The sequence below is a fragment of the Oncorhynchus mykiss genome, chromosome 15 (assembly GCF_013265735.2).
Source record: "Oncorhynchus mykiss isolate Arlee chromosome 15, USDA_OmykA_1.1, whole genome shotgun sequence".
NCBI lineage: Eukaryota > Metazoa > Chordata > Actinopteri > Salmoniformes > Salmonidae > Oncorhynchus > Oncorhynchus mykiss.
Window position 1 is genome coordinate 14796551 of NC_048579.1, and position 22921 is coordinate 14819471.

The 22921-nt window shown below is 48.2% G+C and overlaps 2 protein-coding genes across 10 annotated transcripts in view; one reads left to right on the forward strand and one right to left on the reverse strand.

The window, feature by feature from the left end:
* The first annotated feature begins 297 nt into the window (after window positions 1-297).
* On the forward strand, window positions 298-11616 carry LOC110489674 (basic helix-loop-helix domain-containing protein USF3). 8 transcript variants are annotated; one of them, XM_036943821.1, is made up of 9 exons: window positions 502-1111; window positions 1608-1663; window positions 2036-2160; window positions 2242-2273; window positions 2375-2457; window positions 3045-3141; window positions 3624-6753; window positions 6832-9106; window positions 9289-11616. In XM_036943821.1, exons 3-9 carry the CDS (start codon window positions 2117-2119, stop codon window positions 11017-11019), a joined length of 7392 nt encoding a protein of 2463 aa, XP_036799716.1. In that variant the 5' UTR covers window positions 502-1111; window positions 1608-1663; window positions 2036-2116; the 3' UTR covers window positions 11020-11616. The 8 variants fall into 8 exon arrangements, with proteins under 8 accessions (XP_036799715.1, XP_036799716.1, XP_021418104.2 ...); XM_021562429.2 differs by having other exon boundaries at window positions 3624-9106; XM_021562431.2 differs by lacking the exon at window positions 502-1111 and adding an exon at window positions 1195-1330 and having other exon boundaries at window positions 3624-9106.
* Window positions 11617-11816: 200 nt separating this feature from the next.
* The window catches only part of LOC110489675 (brother of CDO), a 49975-nt gene continuing 38870 nt past the window's right edge, over window positions 11817-22921 (reverse strand). For both annotated transcript variants that reach the window (XM_021562436.2, XM_036943832.1), the window contains 13 exons: window positions 19036-19179; window positions 18599-18892; window positions 17210-17754; window positions 16739-16904; window positions 16549-16617; window positions 15880-16092; window positions 15463-15641; window positions 15121-15343; window positions 14783-14965; window positions 13805-14016; window positions 13559-13647; window positions 13278-13441; window positions 11817-13128 (listed from right to left, as the gene is read on the reverse strand). In XM_021562436.2, the coding sequence (XP_021418111.2) occupies window positions 12974-13128; window positions 13278-13441; window positions 13559-13647; window positions 13805-14016; window positions 14783-14965; window positions 15121-15343; window positions 15463-15641; window positions 15880-16092; window positions 16549-16617; window positions 16739-16904; window positions 17210-17754; window positions 18599-18892; window positions 19036-19179 (2636 nt within the window). In that variant the 3' untranslated portion in view covers window positions 11817-12973. The remainder of the gene's footprint in view (window positions 13129-13277; window positions 13442-13558; window positions 13648-13804; window positions 14017-14782; window positions 14966-15120; window positions 15344-15462; window positions 15642-15879; window positions 16093-16548; window positions 16618-16738; window positions 16905-17209; window positions 17755-18598; window positions 18893-19035; window positions 19180-22921) is intronic.

Sequence of the window (22921 nt, forward strand, 5' to 3'; positions counted from 1 at the left end):
AAATACATGAGTATAAAAATGCACTATTGTACAACAAGCTCAAATCACTTTCAATGGTTTGTACAGTGATCCTGCTTGAGCCGTCAATCTTTCAAATTACATTCCAGGAGTATGACCCAGTACATATTTTGATTGGATCATAGACCGAATCTCTTGATTCCAATTCGTTTCAGTTTATCTACGCCTCTTTCTCCTTACTACTTGATTTTTGTGTTAGGTTGTGAGAGTTGATTGGATCCTGGATGCTGATTGGTTGATATGAGGGCGTTGTGAGACAACCACTCCCGCAACATACCATGACGTATTGGATATTTGTTAAATCATTATTTATTGAAGTTCTTGTCTCATCATTGATTCGCTGCATGCTAACGTGCCAATTATTTGTTTAGCATAGCAACGTCGAAGGATTAGAATGAAAAGACTGGGTCAAAACATGAAAAAGTAACTAATGCTGCGCTTGGATCGTCTTTCAATGAGAGCACGATGGTAAATGCCGTCACCGTAGACCGGACTTGCAGCCAGAGTTCAAATATCTCATCTTGCCGTGAGCCATATCATAATTTTCTACCGGATGTTGTTTAGCAGTGATTTGTTTACTGAAATTACCATAGCAACGCATACCATCGTGCTGGCTTACCTTTGCGGTCACCCGCATTCTTCTTTTTTAATAAATAAAAAACGCTTTCTTGTCCCGAAATGCCGACTGGTATGGCAGTTTTTGCGTCCCTCTTCTAACGCAGCATAACGACCAGCCGTCCCACTTGTAATTATTTTGGAATATTCGGTGAGGGTTGTTGACGTCGAGAGATGCTACTAGCCTCATGAATAGCCATCTCGAGACAACTCAAAGTTGCCGGGGTGTCACGTGTCCTACTTATATCAGTACAATCGTAACAACATAAGCATTATATTATATCAAATAAACCTCGCGTGGCAAATAAGACATTCACTGTTTTGTTTAGCAAATTCGACACTGGCCTCCATTCTAAAAATAAAAAAATATGCCACCTGCTGGAGGGAGACAGATTTTCCGCCGAGTTGGGCCTCTTCCTCCTCTCTGGGAAAACCAAAGTTTTGACAGGAACTAAATTCCAAAATGGGGAAGGTACAGGTAAGTTGCTAGCTAATTAATTTAATAATTTTCCTAATTCAGAAGTGATTTGCCAATCACAAGGGTGATTTGCCAATTTTTCCAGGCGGCCTTTTGATTGCATTATTTTGTTCACTAAGTAAGCTTGATGTGAAGCCTAGCTAGCTAACACTGCTAGCTAGCAAGCTGGGGGGTGGGTGTTTATATTTCCACGATATTGTTATCCCATGTACTGTGCATGTGAGTATGATTGTTGTGTTTTATTTCTGTCGTTCAAATTAATACTTCAAAAGAGGGCTTATTTTATGCGAACCTACTTTAACATCAGGATAGCAGTGCTAGTTAGCTAATGAGCTAACGTTAACTACCTAACAAGTAAGTTAGGTTCAAAATGGGGATGTTTATGGGTCAACTCACTTTGCCAACATCACGTTTGTTCGCCAAGAATAACCGCTATTGCCCGCAATATATTTCATTCAAGGCAGCATGTCAGATAATATTAATTCATTATTTTCAGGTAGCTAACTGGGATAGCCGACTCGCTCAGCGTTGGACTAAGCTCATTGTTTACATGTAAGGCCACAGTATCTTTAATTCCAACGACCTGGTTATTGGCAAGGGTCTGCTTTCCGCATATCGTCCCATCTTGTTGTGATAAATAGATGCAGCACAGTGTTATTCAGAATAAACACAGCTAACTAGTAGATGGTGATTATCACAGAATTTCAACCATATAAATGCTTAATAACAAAACGGTTGTGTGGCTCATGTCTGACCTTACAAATTAGTTGTTAACATCATGGGGCTACTTGCATTTGAGAGGACTGTTGTTGCTGAACAGCCGTGTCTTATTCATGAGTGTGCATCTGTTACATATTTATAATCAAGTGTTTTGTCTAGTCATCATCCCTCCTCACTCCTTGGTCTCTTATGTTTGGGTTGCAGATCGGCCAGGGAAGGGATTTGATGGTAGGCCTGCAAGCGGGGTGACCAGTGCCTGTTATACAGGCAGTAGAGTAGGCCAGGATGCCAGAGATGACAGAGAACCAGACTCCTGGCCATAAACCACGGTAAGGGCAAATAAAATCTCCTGCATTTAAGTTTTCAGGCACCCAACATTGTCTAGCCTCTTTATCCATTTTCTCTTTCAGAAAGAAGAAAAACAAGGAATCTCACAATGCAGGTGAAATATTGTTGTTGTAGTTTGGCCTTTCCTGTCATTTCCCAGCATTTCCTGGGAGTGACTCACTAAGTTTTTGTTTGTTTTGTTTGGTTGTCCTTAAGTTGAGAGACAGCGAAAAGAGAAGATCAATGCTGGAATTAACCGTATTGGGGACCTTCTACCATGTTCCCAGGCACTGAAGCAGGTAACACAGGCTGCGTTTAGACAGGCAGCCCAATTCTGATATTTTCATTAATTGGTCTATTGCCCAATCAGATCAGCTATTAAAAATCCTGAGCTTTGCAGCGGTCTAAGGCAGTGCTAGAGGCGTCACTACAGACCCCGGTTCGATCCTGAGTTGTATCACAACCGGCCGTGATCAGGAGTCCCGTAGGGCAGCGCACAATTAGCCCAGCATCATTAGGGTTAGGGAAAGGTTTGGACGGGGTAGGCCGTCATTGTAAATAAGAACAAATTCTTAACTGACTTCCCTAGTTAAATAAAGGTTAAAAAATAAAAGATCTGACCTGAAAAGATCTTATGTGATTGGTCAAAAGACCAATTAGTGCAAAACGGATCATAATTGACCTGTCTGTGTTAAACACAGCCACACACACACTCCTTTGTGTGTTTTTGCACCGAACCATAGAACTTACAGGCTCGGTTCTTTTCTCAAGGTGTGATATTTATCCTTTGGTCTGAGGCTGTAGCTCCTGTTGATATCCTGCTGTATGCGTTTGTCTTGTGTCAGTCTCCATGTAAATCCCATGCTGACATCCCCTTCGTCTTTAGAGTAAGAACATGATCCTTGACCAGGCCTACCTTTACATAAGTGAGCTGCAGAAACAAAATGACGCCATGCTTCTCGAAGGGGGAGAACGAGTACAAGGTGTGTGCTTCACAATAAGTAGGGTGTGACAGTTCATTTTCCAATTTGTTTGCTTGCATTTTACAGTGTTTGAGCGTACACGTCTAGTTGTGCCAGTCTGTCTACATACAGTGTTTGAGCGTACACGTCTAGTTGTGCCAGTCTGTCTACATACAGTGTTTGAGCGTACACGTCTAGTTGTGCCAGTCTGTCTACATAGTGTTTGAGCGTACACGTCTAGTTGTGCCAGTCTGTCTACATACAGTGTTTGAGCGTACACATCTAGTTGTGCCAGTCTGTCTACATACAGTGTTTGAGCGTACACGTCTAGTTGTGCCAGTCTGTCTACATACAGTGTTTGAATCTACCTGTGTGAGGTACTGATAATATATGCCATTTAGCAGATGCTTTTATCCGAAGCTGTTTTTGCATACATATAACATACAGGTGTTTGAGAATCTGTGTTGACGACCACTCATCCTTGTTGTCTCCAATCCCTGCAGTTGAGGAGATCCGGCGGCTGCGGCGTCAGCTGGACGAGCTGCGGAGGGAGAGCGGCCACTACATTGAGTTGCTCAAAGCCCACGACATCAACTTCCTGGACGACCCCACCGTCCACTGGAAGGGAAAGCTGCGCTGTGCAAAGGTCGCCAAAGTAACGCCCACTCACCAGCTACCCAAAGGAATTATTGTCTACTCCAATGGGAATGTGATATGCCCAGCAGGGAAGGAACCTAGTCCAGCTTCCGATCTGGGGAAGCAACCAGTCATGGCTGGGATTGTTCAGTCGTCTTGTGACATCACAGCAGGGGTTAGGGTGAACGTGGCTCTTCAGCACGTCAGTGTCCCTTCCTCTGCCCCTCCGCTCCTCCCTAAGGCAACCCTAGCCCCTATAGTGTCTACACCTGGCATGAAGCTGGTGGAACAGTGTGTAGAAGAGGTACCTTTAGCCCCCAAACTACCCCCCTCTGTGTCCTACATCACCCTCCAGGGTATCTGCCCACTCCCCACGGTCACTGCAGCCTTGCCCCAGCCTGCCACCCCAGCCCCTAGTCTCCCCGTTGCAGCCAGTTTGACCACCCCACTCTCGCTCCATCCTGTCCCCAGCTTTACAGCCCTTCCCCAGGTCATAACCACCCAGAACGCTGCCACCAGGACTATGAGCTATACGACTATCAACAGCAGCCCAACCGTCCTCGGGGCCAGTGCAGCAGGGAGCACACAGACCACCTGGACTACCTTACAGCTGGCTGGGAACACAGTGCAACCTGTCTGCCAGGCACTCCCCACCCCAGAGACTAGCACCTCTGGGCAGCAGAGTATCCAACAAATTGTGGGCACTAAACTATCAGTTCAACCCATTCATATTCAAATGAGGCCACAGGTAACCATACAGCCCCAGGCACCCATCACTGCCCATATCCAAGCCCAGCCTTCCATCCAGAGGACACCCCAGCTACGGCCAGCTATCCTGGCCCAGCACCAGCCCCAGCCAGTCATGGCTTCCCAGCCACACTGTACTGTCCTCCCTCAGTCAGCCATCATGCCCCAGCCTGCTGTGGTAGCCCACTCAACTATGATATCACGACCTCAACCTGCTGTACAACAACAGGCAACAGTCCCCTCCCATCCACAGACTGTCCTCATGACTCAACCCCAACCAGCTATGCTTCCTCAGGTCCAGGCTCAAGCCCACCCCCAGGCAGCTGTTAGGCCCCTCCTCCAGACCATGCAGGTATTGCAAATGAACCCTACTGGGACAGCAAATGCTGGGGTAACGACTCCCCAGAACACTAACAACCCGAGTGTTGTCATCCTACAGCAGGCCAATCCCTGCTCAGCCCAGTCGGTTGTCAGTGACGACTTAACCAATCAGACGCCTTGTCAGCACATCGTCATCATCCAGGCCTCCAATCAGCCTCCACCTGCACCTCCTCAGAAACCTCAGGTTGTCATGGTGCCCGCAGCAGCACCCAATCAGATTGTCGCTACCAGCTCCACAACTTCCACCACTGGGCAACAGATCGTTGGGGGTAAACAGTTGGTTCACATTCTACCACGTCCCGTCCCTCAAACCCAGACACCCCAAGCCCCCCCGGTTCCCCCGAACCCTCAGACCATCACTGTGAACGGGCAGGTGTTTGCCTTGCAGCCCATGAAGACCTCTGAAAAGTCAGGCTGTAAGGGTGGCCAGAGCAGTCTCCAGCTGATCCAGCCCAGCACCGCTGAGGAGCCCAGCACCACTAAGGAGCCCACCACCAACATGCACACCCTGGGAGCCCTCAGCAGTCTCAACCAGAGCATCTCACAGGACATGCCGTCGTGCATCTCCACCCAGAGTAATGTCCAGCGAACCCTAGCCTCACCATCCTACTCTATAGTGCCACAGCAGAAGCCATCTTCTGTCCCCATTTTAGCAGCTCCACACAGTTCCCCCGTCAGGCAGATCCAGATCCCCAGTGTGACTCCACACAGACCAGGGCTGGCGATGGGTACAGGGAAGGCCTTGTGGAGTCAGCCTGAAACAGCCTCAGTGCCCAGACCTAAGAGGGCCATCACCAAGAGGACCAAGTTAGTGAGTAAGAAGGAGCCCAAACAGGGACGGCCTGTCATTATCTCAGCGAAGCCAGTGGCTTTAACAGGGGACCGTCTGGAACAAGAGGTCCCTGTGCCTCAGGGAATCCCATCCTCTGTTGCTGTGACAGTTCAGCCAAAGCCACTCCCTGTCAGCACTACAGCTAACACACCCACAGTTAGTAGTAGTGAGGCTTCAACACAGACCAGACCTGTTGAGCTTAGTATCAACTCTACACTGTCCTCTCCTGAAGGTAATAGTGTGACTACTAGTTCATATAGTGGACCAACTGTCTCCAGTGAATGCACCACACAGAGTAAAACCTCTGTGACAAGTGTCACTCCGTGTACAGCAGCAGTTAGTAGTAGTAGTATTTTTAGCTCCACACAGAGTGAACTCATTATCACTAGTGTTGTGAGTCTAGCTACTGTCACTTCTGCAGCAGATAAGCCTACAGTCACTTCTACTGTTTCTTCTCAGAGTAAACAACCTGCGGTCGCCGTTAGTGACAGGTCCACTCACCTCAGACTTACAGACACTTCTACTGTTTCTTCTCAGAGTAAACAACCTGCGGTCGCCGTTAGTGACAGGTCCACTCACCTCAGACCTACAGACACTTCTACTGTTTCTTCTCAGAGTAAACAACCTGCGGTCGCCGTTAGTGACAGGTCCACTCACCTCAGACCTACAGTCACTTCTACTGTTTCTTCTCAGAGTAAACAACCTGCGGTCGCCGTTAGTGACAGGTCCACTCACCTCAGACTTACAGACACTTCTACTGTTTCTTCTCAGAGTAAACAACCTGCGGTCGCCGTTAGTGACCGGTCCACTCACCTCAGACCTACAGTCACTTCTACAGTTTCTTCTCAGAGTAAACAACCTGCGGTCGCCGTTAGTGACCGGTCCACTCACCTCAGACCTACAGTCACTTCTACTGTTTCTTCTCAGAGTAAACAACCTGCGGTCGCCGTTAGTGACCGGTCCACTCACCTCAGACCTACAGTCACTTCTACTGTTTCTTCTCAGAGTAAACAACCTGCGGTCGCCGTTAGTGACAGGTCCAATCACCTCAGACCTACAGTCACTTCTACTGTTTCTTCTCAGAGTAAACAACCTGCGGTCACCGTTAGTGACAGGTCCACTCACCTCAGACCTACAGTCACACAGAACAGACAGCCGGTCAGTACTACTATCAGCACTGTGCAAACTAGATCAGCTATCACTAATGGCAGTTCTAGACAGAGCAGATCTATCGGTGCCTCTTCCACAGAGACTAGATCTAGGTCTACGGGTGTGATGTCTTCAGCAGCATGTCAACCCTCAGTTAGCACTGTAAACTCAATAGGAAATAGACCAGTGGCGTCTCTCCAGTCTGCTCAGCTCACTTTGTCATCACAGGGTCAGACCAAGCCAGCCAACAGCCAGGAGTCTCAGCCTACAACCCAGACCCAGTCCCAGCCCGTGGCTTCTCCTTCGGGCCCCTCCTCTCCAACCCCCTGTTCTGGCACCCTGTCTTTTGCCTCACCCTCTGTAACAGTCCCCATGACCATGCCATCAGAATACAGGAAATGGGTCCCCTATAACAGACCCTCGACCCAGCAAATGACCATGCCCACTTCCACACCATCCCATCCTGCTGAGCTGAAAGTGACAGCAGTGTCAGGCAGGGAGAAGGAACCTCGGGCAGAAGGCCACCCCAGCGCAGCGATGGAGAAAGCGAGCGTGAGGAGTGATGCTGCTCCCTCTAGAATGGACTACACTCTCCCACAGCAGGTGTACGTGCTAGACCACGAACCCTTGGATCAGCCTCCAGCTCCTAACAGACAGACTGACTCGCTCATGTCTGGTGGCGCAGGTGGTGGAAGGGGCTTCTCTGTGGCGTCTATGCTTCCCACAGGCCACAGTGTCAGTTCCTCGCCTGGTCATTTTGGACCGTTTACTTTTGCCAGCGAGCAGACTGATATCCTGGCTATGTTGGAGCAGGACAGTCCTGGGAGGAGGGTGGGGGGCTGCACCGTGGACAACTCCACCTCAACAAACACCCCAACACCTGCATGGGAACCCAACTCCAAGTCCCAGCAAGCCTCCAACAATAAAGAGAGGAGTGCTGGACAACAGACAAAGCTCACCAAACAGATGGAGACTCCAGTGGCTAAACAGGTGTCTGTTAGGGTCCAGGCTGGAGATCAGACATCCGCAGTCAGACATCCACAGAACATCTCCTTCTCCCAGTCCCACTCTCACCCCCAGAGCCAGGCCCAGTCTGGTACTTCCGGCACCCTCAGCGTCAACAATCTGATCCGGCCCAGCTCCAGCCAACAGCAGGCCTACCCAGGCTCCCTCAGTCTGGCTGGGCAGCAGGGCTCAGTCCCATCCCCTGCGGGGAACTCAGCCCATGTTTCCCAAACCTCTACCTCTGTCCTTCTTCCCTTCTCAGGTTCAGTCCAGCTGAACGAGTACGCCCCCCTGATGAGGGTGGGTGAGCCGCGATACATCAAGGACTTTTCCAAGAGGCCAGCCCAGGATGATGTGATACTGTCCAGCAGTAACAAGCGACAGAAGACCTGCTCGTCGGCCTCTAACGTGGGCCGCATGGAGGTCAAACCCCTGGACCACAGCCAGATGATGGTACCCCAGCTACCCCCTACCACCTCATCCATCATGACCAGGATCAACCCAGACGGAGTGGGTACCCTGTTCTCGGGCAACACCTTCATGAGTACAATGCTCCGACCCACCGAGAGCCACTGCACCCCCCAGCTGCCCACACAGGAACACAACCAACCAGGTGTGCTCCACCTGCCCCATGGCCACCCCCAGCATGGTGCACCCCAGCCAGGCCAACACCTTGGGGGCAACCCCTACCTGAAGCAGCAGCAGCAGCAACAACAACAACAACAACAACAACAGGACCACCAGGGGCACCACCTGTACCAGCTCCAGCATCACCTGACCCAGCCTGACCCTGCACACCTCCACAGCCTCCACCAGAGGGCGCTTCAGCAGGTCCAGAAGAAGCGGGGGCTGGTTGGAGGGGGTCAGAAACAACACCACCAGGAGAAGGGAGGAGTTCAGCAGCACCAGCATCAACAGTCACAACAATCACATCAACAACAACCTCAAACACACCAGCAGCACCAGCAACAGTCGCAGCAGCACCAGCAACAGTCACAACAACAGCACCAACAGCAAACACAACAACCGCACCAACCACAAGCCCTGTCACAGCAGCAACATCTGCAACAACAGCAGCACCAGCAGCAGAGCTCCCACTCCAGACACCAGCACCTCCAGCAGCAACAGATCCAGCACTTTGGGTCGCAGCACCAGGAGAAGAGCTGTGAGGCCCAGCCAGGACCAGCGGGACCCCGAGGTCACCACAGCAGCCACCTGGCCCAGGAACACCTCAAGGTACAGGAACTACTGAGGCTGTGTTGAATACATAATGATGATGATTTTATTATCTTGTTTTGTGGCTCTGAGTATACATTAAAAACATGTGCCCGCCCTCCATTAGGATGATTTACAATAAAGTCTGTTTTCTGTATGTTTTTATCCATTATTTTCTTCTCTCCTCTTTCCCCTCCCTTCAGTCTGATCAGGACCACAGCACCCTGCAGAGGCTGATGAGCTCTAGAAACCTGGAGCAGCACCTGACCTCCCAGCCCAGCAACCCTGCCTCCCAGCCCTCCGACCTGGGCTGTGCTCCCCCGCGCCAGGATCACCACCGCGTCTCCAGCTACTCTGCAGAGGCCCTCATTGGGAAGGGCTCGTCTAGTGATGAGCAGCAGCGCATGGTGCTTCATCTGCAGGCCACCCGCGGTACTACACAGGAACAGCCAGACCTACGGGGATACCTGGACACACCCAGAGTGAAGGGCAATGTCACACACAACCCTCAGAGCCGGCTGCCCCCAGACCACCCAGGTTCTGCAGACGTCCAGAGGGTCTCTGAGTGTCCTCCGTTTAAAACAATGGCCGGTGCTGAAGGGGGGCATCAGCTGGGGGGCTTTGAGGACATGACACCTAAATCAGGTCCCTCTTCTCAGAGAGGCCAGCAGGGGGGTTTCAGGATGAACCAGGGGCCTCCAGGGGATGGGCGAACCCGTGGGGGGTACAGTGGACCCCATCCTGGGATGCAGATTGGTGCTCCAGGTCTTACCCGGGACCAGGAGGGGTGTCATCAGAGTTTTATGCAGAGTCTCCTGGAGCAGACCGACCACCAGAGGGCAGTCCAGTGCTGTCCTCCGGTCAGTATGGAGTACGGCTGTGTGTCTGGCAGCTCTGTAGGGGACATGCAGGCTAAAGCATCCAGCCCCAGTGTTCCTCCCACTCAGAAGGCCCCAGCTATGAGGCTTGGGGAGTGCAACAAGGGCCACATTCCTCATGGTAGTGGGAACATGAGCACCCACCCAGGGGTACGGACAGGCCTCCCCCACCCCCTTACCCCCCACAACAGCTCTGAGCCAGGCCGCACCACAGCCTCCTCCAGACCGCCCACCGCAGTCAGCCAGCGCTCCCGCCAAATCACCCAGGAGGCCCAGAGCGGGAAGCTGAGGCCTGGAGAGCGACCACGGTCAGGCAGCCTGAGACCTGGGAACCCCTTTGAGCCTGACGTCCACCTGCTGGGTCGACCACAGTCGGGGAGTGAGGCGCGGCGCAGCAGTATCGTTCGCTTTATGGCAGACAGTGCCCAGGTCTCCGGGGACAACAACCTGGTGCCTGACCAACACCTGGCCCAGAACTTTGGCTTCTCCTTCATGCCGGATGGAGGAATGAACCTCCCTCCTATCAACGCCAACCCTACTTTCATCCCCCCTGTTAGCCAGACCAACTCCTCCCGCCCCTCGGCCCTGCTCCCCGTAGAGCCGCAGAACACCTTACCCTCCTTCTACCCCTCCTACCCCCCTGCCGCCCACCCCAGCCTGGCCAGCGACATCCCCATCCAGTACTTCTCCAACCAGATGTTCACCAGCCCCGGCACCGACAAGAGCAGTTCTGCCCCCCTCAACAACCGCTTCGGCTCCATCCTGTCTCCCCCGCGCTCCGTAGGGTTCGCCCAGGCAACCTTCCCCCTACTCTCAGACATGCCCCCTATGCCCATCAGCAACTCGTCTGGCATCACCCCACACCTGTCCAACTTCAGTCTCACTTCGCTGTTCCCTGAGATCGCCACGGCGATGCAGCCTGATGGTTCTGCCATGCCAATGTCCCCTTTGCTGTCGCTCTCCAACAATTCCTCTGCAGACTCAGGCAAGCAGCCCAACCGCCTCGCCCACAACATCAGCCATATCCTGGGGCATGATGGGAGCTCTGCCGTGTAGGTGAGGGGACTTAAGGTGTTGTCGTGCCAACGTGGCAGTCAGGAATGTTCTGATTCCATTTCAGACTAAACATTTACTGAGTTGTATTACGTGGAGTAATGTCATGCCATGGCCAATTGAATTGACAGGATTTCAACTGTTCTGTTTGGATTAAAGTGGGTGGAAGGGCTGATCTTTTCTGTTGGTCAGCTGAATGGTTTTTATCATATTATTTATGGTTAGTGTTATACTTTAACTTCCTGGCAGTTCTATCGATACCCTAACATGGCAGTGGTTGCCCTAGTTACTGAAGTCATAGAATTTCACTGATCAGGCACTCCTATGGCTCTAGGATGGGGGAAATGAAGCTCGTAAACCATATGGTTTGCAAATAGGTCTGACTTATCTGCTAGTAAAATTATATGAAGAGTTTTGTAATTTCATTGACTAACTTCTAATGAGGATCCATTCTCAAACTTAAATTGACTAACTTAAAATCAGGGTGTACAGTACAGAATATATGAGATGTTTTGTAAATAAGTTTATGATAATTGTTAGTTTGATATGTGTGTATCTGTAAATAAATAAAGTTGATTACATTTTTTTTATTGATTAGAACCATGTCTGTAAATGTCCAGTTGTCATCAGTTTCCCTCCCTAAATAGTCACAGTACTATAGGGGCCTTCAGTTGGGTGAAGGACAAATCAAGTGAGGGATGAATCTGAAAGTCTTTGAAAGAAGAGTCTTTGATTACACCTAATTTCAATTTTGTGCAAACCATTTAACAGGGTTAAAATGAAATGCAAAAACAACCAAGGAAATGTCATTATAAGCTTTATTTACATGCAATAGTGCTTCTGCCTGTGTAACCACGATGTCTACACACATAAAGATGGGTTATAGATTCAGGAACTCCTTCATTTTGATCTCAGATGCCTCGTGGGGAAGGCTAATACTGATGCACCTAGTTGTGAGGGAAGAATAATACTGGCACGCCAGTCAGATTCCCTCACAAGGCACAGTCGTTTGGAGTAGTGGCCAGCATAAACAGACTGTCATTTCTGTCTAGAATAAAATGGAGCAGATTAAACTTCCAGAATCTTTCCCATTCAGCGATAAGGGGAAAAAAATCATGCTCCCAAAAATAAATAACTATACAATATATAAATCTCTCTGTTCTGTAAAAATAACAAAAGGCAGAATGCTTTGAAGTTGCATACGTCCGTTAATACTTTGTTAATGATGAAAAATGCATAATATTTCTCAGTTATTTCTATACGAAACGGAAGACGTTGAGAATCGCACCCCTATGACAACACAGAACAGGTTTGAAGTGGGAGTATATACACAACACTGCATCACAACATACATGAGGGTTGTGTCCAATGTGCATTATCATTGAGCATATTCAGGTAGTACCTCGTCCAAATGCTTGCTCTCCAGTCGCCTCTACTGAGCAGCACAACCCTGTCCATTGGTCTTTTATTTCCAGCTGAGGATAGTAAAATAACCAGATGTCTGAGTTGTGGAAAATGTGAATTCTACAGGGAATGACTGAGGAGACTGGTAGATGTGCTGCTGATGCCTGGTCAGAGAGACGGTGGAATGACACTTCTCTCCATCCTGTAGTATCTCATCCACATTCTATTGAAGATTTCATTTGTGACTTAAATCAGTACCAGGATTGGGATCACATTCACGAAATGCAGACATTAATATATACGAACAGAGATCTGTCTTTATAACACAGTAGGATTACAGCGTGATAACAGAAACTCCCTTTGTCCTGGTTGTAGCGACAGGACCCACAGATAAGTGTCTTTCAGTATGAACATATCCTTGTACACAGCATAAAACAACGTTTTTGTATGTACAAAAGCATAAATATATAAATATCTGTGATACAAAAATAAATACTTTTTGTTTTCTGTTTTTCTGATAGTGTTTTTCAAGTGTCCATTTAATCTGACGGTGTCAGGCAGATTGTTCTACCAGCGGTGTTTCACTCTGGAGGATGTTCACTTCCTGGAGTGGAAGTGCATCTTGGGATTCTGGCGTTGTAGCTGCTGAGGTTGTCGCCTTGGAGTTCTCCTCCTCCAGTGATAGAGGAGAGGGAGAGCAGGGTGGGTCTACACAGACAGAGGGGAGTAAAATACATGTTTATATAAAATGGTCATTTGAAATCTGCAGTGGGCATAACACACATTCATAGCTCCTTAAGCGTGAGGTAAATGCATAAGTTGCATAATGTTAAAGTTTTGTGAGAACGGACTTGTACCTTGATTGATGGCATTCTCCTTTATGATGTCCCCATTGTAAAAACGGGAGTTCCCCGTCAGGTCCTGACTGCTGATTGGCTGTTCTGAGGTGTTGAGTAGCTGGAGGGTGGAGTCTTCGGGCAGAAAGCAGTGATCTTCTCCGTCCCCATGATGCTCAGGCTCACTGAGAGGAGGGACATGTTTGGGTGAGAATGCTTCTATACACACACACGTGTACATACACGCACAGAGACGGACCGACTGACTGAAATTGAGGATGTGAGAACAGTCCTGTACATACCTGTTAGAGTAGTGGTAGACTGGGACGTGTCCGTTTGACATGGTCTGTGCTAGTAGCGTGCCACACTCCATATCATACTGCACATCCTCCTGCAACAGGAACAAGAGACATCAGTTAGACTTCTGTTATTCATGAAAAACAATGTGCTCAAAACTGATATGCTCCCAACAGGGATTTATCGGTGAGAAGCACAAGACACGAACTTGGTGAGCTTAGGTTCCCAATGGGGATGGAACTCAGTCTGACCTGATGTAGTCCTGGCAGGCAGTGTGTGGGCCGATGGTGTTTCCCGTTGGAGGTGTACAGTCCGATGGGTGGGTAGATGGCGTGCGGTGGGGGCAAGTGGGGGTCCAGGGGGCAATGCCCGACCAGTGCCAGGCCCTGCAGGGGCACCATGGTGTACTGGCAGGAGGAGACGGGCGACGCCACAGCTGGGAAACACAGGTCTGACATTTCCTCTGGAGGGGAGAAAACACAAGCACCGTTGTTAGACATGGAAGGATTCCAGGGCTGATATATCAAGGGAATAGTCCATTCAAAATGGCGTGATTGGTCAGTAACATTTTAGTCATTTAGTAGATGCTCTTCTCCAGAGTGCATTCATCTTAAGATGGCTTCAATACATCTGACAAACAGATTATAGTCAGTATATTTTTCCTCAATAAAGTGTCATAAAGGGGAGAGGAACTATACTTTTTTGTACTTTTACCCCTTTTTCTCCCCAATTGGTAGTTACAGTCTTGTCCCATTGCTGCAACTCCCCTACGTACTCGGGAGAGGCAAAGGTCAAGAGCCATCTGACCAAGTCGCCCTGCTTCTTCTTGACACACTGCTTGCTTAACTGTCCAACTGGTGACCGAAGTCACCTTGCAGGTGCCCAGCTCTTTACAAGGAGTCGCTAGAGCCCGATGGGACAAGGACATCCCCGCTAGCCAAACCCTCCCACAACCGCGACGACGCTGGGCCAAATGTGCGCCGCCTCATGGGTCTCCCGGTCATGGCCGGCTGTGACACAGCTTGGGATCGAACCCGGGGCTGTAGTGACTCCTCAAGCACTACGATGCAGTGCCTTAGACCGCTGCGCCACTCAGGAGGCCTCAGGAGGGGGAATATCTGAGATACTCTTTGAGTTCAAACAACTACAGTTGTTTTTGTGACTAAATCGAACTTGATCCAACAACTACTATCACCACCCTCCTCATCATCATCCTCGTCACTACTCACTCTCTTTGGCCCAGGCTCTCCACAGGCAGAAGGGGATGAAGGCTACGATGATGAACACGAGGGCCCCCAGGACCACGCCCACTATGAGGTAGGGGAGGTCGCTGGGGCGGGGCACAGGCCCCCCGGAGTGCTCTGGTCTCTGGGACGACGTCTCCGACGGGGAGGGCCGCTGGTTCAGACGAGCTGGGGGAGGGAGGGGTTCATTTAGTTGATGTAACATTTATTACAGTCAGGTTATCAAATTCATTCTAGAAACAATGTTGCTTTTTTAGCATTTCTCTGTGACAGTACACGTGTGAATGAGATGGCTATACAGGTAGAGACAGAGATCTGCTTACCTTTAGTTTCTAAGATAACCACGTTGCCAAACTCGCTCTCTCCCCCCTCGTTGAAGCTCTGCATCTTGATGTCGTAGGCCGTCTCAGGCTGCAGGTCACTGATGGAGTGCCAGTAGCGGTCACCCTCCACCACGTCCTTCTTATAGTCACTGTCGTTGTCACTGTCTGTCGGCCGGTAGAAGATGTAGAAACCGTAGACGGGGGTGTTGTTGACGGCAGTGTACTGTGGTGAGAAAAAATATGAAAGATTGAATATTAACAAAATTACAGTAATTTGAGTTTTCAGCCATTGGTATAAGATGACAACACAAACATAAAGGACACACAGCCTGTTCCACTCACTGTCCATTTGAGGATGATGGTAGTCTCGTTGATGGCTTCATTATAAGTGATGTATGGTCCGTCTACAGGGCGTTCGTTGGGCCTGCCGCCACCCAGCACCGTGTAGGCCTTAGAAGGGACACTGGGGGGGCTGGCGCCAATGACATTCACTGCCAACACACGGAACTTATAAGACATGCCTACAGGGAAACAGAAAGCACACACAGGTTAAAATAACCAAACAAACCTCTGTCTTTCTCTGACCACACTAATGGAGACCAGATGGTAACCGTGTTGATTACTTAGTCATTATTCAAATAGGTATGATTATGATGATTACTAAAACAGTAATGTTGATGATAATCAGTCATGCTAATGATGAGGATGATGAGGCCATTTGTCATGAGGGATAACGATGATGATGGTGATGAAGCTCACCTTTCTCCAGGCCAGTGATCTCCACAGACAGTCGTTGGGGGGGGATATTAGTGACAGCCACCTCCCATTCCCCCCCTCCCTTCCCTTTCAGCTTCTTAAACTCCACCCGGAATGACTGGATGGGGAAACCACGGTTACCGCGCGGGATCCACGTTACGTACGCAGACGTCTCTGTCGCCGTGGAGATGGTGGGCTTATCAGGGGCCTCGGGAGCTGTGGAAAAGTGATAGAAGTTAAACGGACATCAAATCTATTATTGGTCCATATTAATGCACACATAACCACACTGACACAAGGACAGACTTACTCTCAATAACACACTGAAGCTAAAACACTCAGACACAAGGACAGACTCACTCTCAATAACACTAGAGCCAAAACACTCAGACACAAGGACAGACTCACTCTCAATAACACTAAAGCCAAAACACTCACAGACACAAGCAGGTAACGTAAACAATGTACAAAGACTTACTGTGAGCTCATCCTTTAGTGTTAAAAGTGAGAGAGAGATCAAGACAGATCACATGTTAGTACAGAGTAGAAGAGTGAGGGGGTTAATAACAACTGTCAGGATGTTAGAAACAGCTGAAAGGGCTAAGAGTTAGAACTGTGGTCCATCTATGTTCCAACCATGCTGGACAGTAGGAGAGGGGGACGGGGACTTACGAGAGAGGCGAGGTGATGGTACTGCAGGAGTTTTAGGAGGCTCGTTCTGTCCCCCTGGACCCCTACGACCTGTTGGCGCGGAAACAAGAGTATTAGCAAAAAGACACAAATACCGGGGAATGCGTCAACATGGGGACATTTATGATAATCATTTGGATGAATAAATGAATCAATAGGTAAATAAATGTACCTTTGCCTGTCCTGAAGGTCATCATGGCCGGTTGTCCCAGGCCAGCACAGTTCTTAGCAGACATCTCCACCTCGTACAGACTGGCTGGCTGCAGCTTGGCCAGGGTCAGCTTGTGGAGAGACCCAGATATACAGCTGCTGGTCCACTCACCTGGAGGGTCCTCAATCTGATAGAGAGAAGAGAGGAGGCATTAGTTAGTTTGTGAGGACATGTAAAGACATATGTCGTTGTAGACAACATTATATAATATCTATTTCATTTAGCATTTTTTATTTTATTAGTTGTACTATTTAAATATTGATTACTGCACTGTTGGGTAGAGCATGCGAGTTAAGCATTTCACTGTACTTATGGATGTGGCAATAAAAGCGGAACTTAACATGTAGTTGTAGACAAATATAAATCTACACTGAATAAGCATAACAGTGTGTGTATTAGTACATGTGGGTTTCTGAGTTAACCAGCATGTACCTTTCTGTACTTGACGATGTACTCCACCACAGCAGAGCCGCCATCGTGGCGAGGTTTCCAGGTCAGATCATAGAAGTCGGCCTTGACAGTCCTGGGCTGGCTGAGGATGACAGGGGCCTCTGCCACAGAGATCTGCCCAGTCAGCTCAGAGCAGTCCAGGGTCAGCACGCTACCCGTGGCCCCGGGCTTCACTGGGACCTGCTCCCGCAGCACCTTGTCTGGGCTCAGGGGACACAGGCTGGACGTCAGCTTCCCTGACCGTGACGGGTTACTGGTTGGCAAGGTGACCAGTCTGGCAGCGGCCTGCGAGCTGCCCACGCCGTTCTCAGCCATGCACTGGTACAGGCCATCATCCTGTGGGCCCACGTTGATGACACGCAGCACGCGGGCAGACAGGCGGTGGCGTGGCGACGTGGCCAGGGGGCTGGCGTTGTGGAGCCATACGACAGAGGGGGTGGGTTTACCCCTGGCCTGGCAGCTGAAGCGTGCGTTCTCCCCCCACATCACTTCCTGTTGCTGGAGCTCTACGATCACCTGGGGAGGCTCTACAGAGACAGAGAGAGATGGTTAGTTTGTGTATTGGGAGTATAATGTAAGGTCATGTCTAGCATATATGCTTGAATAATGGCTGATTGTGAGTGACTGTATGGTTGTGTGGGAGTGAGCTTGATTAAGTCTTAATTAAGTCTGTCTGTATGGTTGTGTGGGAGTGAGCTTGATTAAGTCTTAAGTATGTCTGTATGGTTGTGCGTGCCGGCGTGTGTGTTCATGTATATTTGTGTGTGTGTGTGTGTGTGTGTGTGTGTGTGTGTGTGTGTGTGTGTGTGTGTGTGTGAGTGTGTGAGTGAGTGAGTGAGTGCCGTGCAGAGACTTTCCAAGCCAGTCAGTTGATGGTTGGCTGGTCATGAAGAGGCAGAATTCATTATCCCTTCAGCAGCCCTCACACTTTAATTAGTGCCAGCTGCTACGAGACGAGCACACAACCCAAACTCACACAGAACCAGTGTAAAAACACTGACCCAGTCCTGCTATGAGAGCTCTGCCTCCACACACATTCTAAATAACACAACCCTGCCCTTTTGTGTTTCCCAACAACACTCTGCCAAGCTCACACACACACAAACACACAGCACCCACTATTCTCTCGCTTCGCCAAACGGGAGTCAGTCTAATCATCAAGTCTCTCCTCACGAAAACCCCATCAAATGGAAGGACTCCATAAGCCAAGTTAACCCCACCTCACTGTTACAGTAACTCTGTTTCAAATCCTTTCACAACTTGTAATATGTGTCATCACACAGGGCCTTCAGAGGAACAGGAACCTACAAACCTCCATAGCACCTCATCTTAGTATCATCCTACTGAACCCAAAGTTTCGGCCCAACTCACCGAACACCAGCACGTCATACATCACTGTAGCGGCGCTCTCCGATCCGATGCCGTTGTCAGCGTGACACGCATACGTCCCTGAGTCGCCCTCGCCCGCCGAGTCAATCAGCAGGTTGCTGAGCAGAAAGCGCGTGTTGTTATGGAAACGCAGGTCCTGGCCGTCCTTGGCCCATGTGACCTGCGGGGTCGGGATGCCGCTGGCCACACATTCCAGAACCAGACGCTGTCCCTTAGTGACCATGATGGAGCGAGACACTGGGGGGTAGATGATATGGGCTGCCTCTGATGTTGAACCTAGAGGGAGGGAGGGGTTGTTTATCAATGAAGTCTAACTGGCCTTGTTCTAATCTTATTAAGAGGTATTTCAATGTTACAAATCACATCACTTTATCATGCTCATAATGAGAGTTTGGTCGTGTTTGGTCATGGTGACTCACGGCGTATGCGCAGGCGGTCAGTGGAGGTGGAGGTCTTGACTTCCTGTGTGACAGGGTTGTAAGCAGCACACTTGTAAGGCCCCTCGTCGTCCAGAGTGGCGTTGGCTATCTGCAGGTTCCCTGATGGCATGATCAGGTAGTTCCCTGTTCACAGACAGACAGAGGGAGTTTTTTAAACATTGAGGCTACACTGGGTAGGTACTGGATAGTGATAGGCCAACACAATTACAACTGGTCCGAGAGACAATTCTGTCGCTGTAATCCTCGGGCATAGACAGGGCAAGCCCTCTAAAGTGAGCTCCAAAAGTATTGGGACAGTGACCCACTGTTGTTTTGGCTCTGTACTCCAGCAGTTTGCATTTGGAATGATACAATACACTATGAGGTTAAAGTGCAGACTGTCAGTTTTAATATGGGGGTATTTTCATCCATATCAGGTGAACGGTTTAGAAAATCCAGCACTTTTCTACATATTCCCCCCATTTTAGGCGGCCAAAAGTATTGGGACAAATTCAAAAGTTTAGTACTTTCGAAAGTAAAGTTTAGTATTTGGTCCCATATGCATAGCGTGTAATGACTACATCAAGCTTGTGACTAAACATTTGTTGGATGCATTTTCTGTTTGTTTTAGTTGTGTTTCAGATGATTTTGTGCCCAATAGAAATGAATGGTAAATAATGTATTGGGTTATATTGGAGTCACTTTTGTTGTAAATAAGAATAGAATAGGTAAACACGTCTACGTTAATGTGGATGCTGCCATGATTATGGATCATCCTGAATGAATTGTGAATAATGAAGAGTTGTCATACCCCTCCCAAAAATGCTAACCTCCCCTGTTATTGTAATAGTGAGAGGTTAGCATGTCTTGGGGGTATGATATTTGTGCGTCTGTAACTTTCTCACTCATCATTATTCACGATTCATTACCGATAACCATGGTAGCATACATATGAATGTAGAAGTGTTTAGAAACATATTCTTATTTAGAATAAAACTGACTCCAGAATTATAGTGACTTGAGTATCCTGAGCGGGCTTAACCATTAAAGCCGGGACCGAGAGACTGAAAAACAGCTTATCAGGGCCATCAGACTGTTAAATAGCCATTACTATCCGGCCTCCACCCAGTACCCTGCCCTGAACTTAGTCACAGTCACTAGCCGGGTACCACCCAGTTACTCAACCCTGCACCTTAGATGCTGCTGCCCTGTGTACATTGACATGGAATCACTGGTCACTTTAGTAATGTTTACATACTGTTTTACCCATTTCATATGTATATACTGTGTTCTAGTCAAGGCCATCCTATTTAACTACTGTACATACACTATGCTATCCTACATAATCTTCAGGTATACTACATATTCTATCCACTTACTGTCCACAATGTCTATTCATCCCATAACATATATACACTACATGACCAAAAGTATGTGGACACCTGCTTGTCGAACATCTCATTCCAGAATCATGGGCATTAATATGGATTTGGTCCCCCCATTTGCTGATATAACAGCCTCCACTCTTCTGGGAAGTCTTTCCACTAGATGTTGGAACATTGCTGCAGGGTCTTGCTTCAATTCAGCCACAAGAGCATTAGTGAGGTCAGGCACTGATGTTGTGCGATTAGGCCTGGCTTGCAGTCAGCGTTCCAATTCATCCCAAAGGTTTTCGATGGGGTTGAGGTTAGGGCTCTGTGCAGGCCAGTCAAGTTCTTCCACACTGATCTCGACAAACCATTTCTTTATGGGCCTCACTTTGTGCACGGGGGCACAAAGTTGGAAGCACAGAATCATTAAGAATGTAATTGTATGCTGTAGCGTTAACATTTCCCTTCACTGGAATTAAGGGGCCTAGCCCGAACCATGAAAAGTAACCCCATACCATTATTCCTCCTCCACCAAACTTTACACTAGGCACTAGGCATTGGGTCAGGTAGCGTTCTCATGTCATCTGCCTAACCCAGATTCGTCCGTCTGACTGCCAGATGGTGAAGCGTGAATCATCACTCCAGAGAACGCGTTTCCACTGCTCCAGAATCCAATGGCTGCAAGCTTTACACCACTCCAGCCAACACTTGGCATTGCACATGGTGATCTTAGGCTTGTGTGCGGCTGCTCGACCAAGGAAACCCATTTCATGAAGCTACCGACAAACAGTTCTTGTGCCTACGTGCTTCCAGAGGCAGTTTGGAACTCGGTAGTGAGTTTTGCAACCGAGGACAGACGATTTTTGTGCGCTTGGTGCTTCAGCACGTGGCGGTCCTGTTTTGTAAGCTTGTGTGGCCTACCACTTCACGGCTGAGCTGAGCTGTCACAATACCATCACTTATAGTTGACCGGGGCAGCTCTAGCAAGGCCGAAATTTGACTTGTTGGAAAGGTGGTATCCTATGACGGTGCCACATTGAATGTCACTAAGCTCTTCAGTACAGGCCATTCTGCTGCCAATGATGGTCTATGGAAATCGCATGGCTGTGTGTTTGACTTTATACACCTGTCAGCCAACAAGTATGGTTGAAATAGCCAAATCCACTAAGTTGAAGGGGTTTCCACATACTTTTGTAAATATATATATACACTACCGGTCAAAAGTTTTAGAACACCTACTCATTCAAGGGTTTTTCTTTATTTTTACTATTTTCTACATTGTAGAATAATACTGAAAACATCAAAACTATATAATAACACATATGGAAATATGTAGTAACCAAAAAAGTGTTTAACAAATAAAAATATATTTGAGATTTGAGATTCTTCAAATAGCCGCCACCCTTTGCCTTGATGACAGCTTTGCACAGTCTTGGCTTTTCCAACAGTCTTGAAGCCACACATGTGGAGATCATCCATTCACCTACTCTGCATCTCACAAAGACATGGCAGTTGGAACCAAAAATCTCAAATTTGGACCTCTTCTTATTGGTGTCCTTTAGTAGTGGTTTCTTTGCAGCAATTCGACCATGAAGGCCTGATTCACGCAGTGTCCTCTGAACAGTTGATGTTGAGATGTGTCTGTTGCTTGAACTCTGTGAAGAATTTATTTGGGCTGCAATATCTGAGGTTGGTAACTCTAATGAACTTATCCTCTGCAGCAGAGGTAACTCTGGGTCTTCCATTCCTGTGGCGGTCCTCATGAGAGCCGTTTTTATCATAGCGCTTGATGGTTTTTGAAGAAACTTTCAAAGTTCATAAAATGTTCTGTATTGACTGACCTTCATGTTTTAAAGTAATGATGGACTGTCTTTTCTCTTTGCTTATTTGAGCTGTTCTTGCCATAACATGGACTTGGTCTTTTAACAAATAGGGCCATCTTCTGTATACCACCCATACCTTGTCAAAAGACAACTGATTGGCTCAAACGCATTAAGAAGGAAAGACATTTCATAGATGACCTTTTAACAAGGCACACCTGTTAATTGAAATGCATTCCAGGTGACTATCTCATGAAGCTGGTTGAGAGAATGCCAAGAATGTACAAAGCTGTAATCAGGGCAAAGGGTGGCTACTTTGAAGAATCTCAAATATAAAATATATTTGTATTTGTTTAACACTTTTTTGGTTACGACATGATTCCATGTGTGTTATTTCCGTTTTGATGTCTTCGCTATTATTATACAATGTTTGAAATAATGAAAAATAAATAAAATCCTTGAATGAGTAGGTGTCCAAACCTTTGACGGGTACTGTATATTTATTTATACTCCGGACTCCAACATTGCTCATACTAATATTTCTATATTTCCTAATTCCATTATTTTACTTTTTGATGTGTGTATTGTTGTGTATTGTTAGATATTACTGCACTGTTGGAGCTAGGAACACAAGCATTTTGCTACACCCGCAATAACATCTGCTAAACATGTGTATGCGACCAATAAAATGTGATT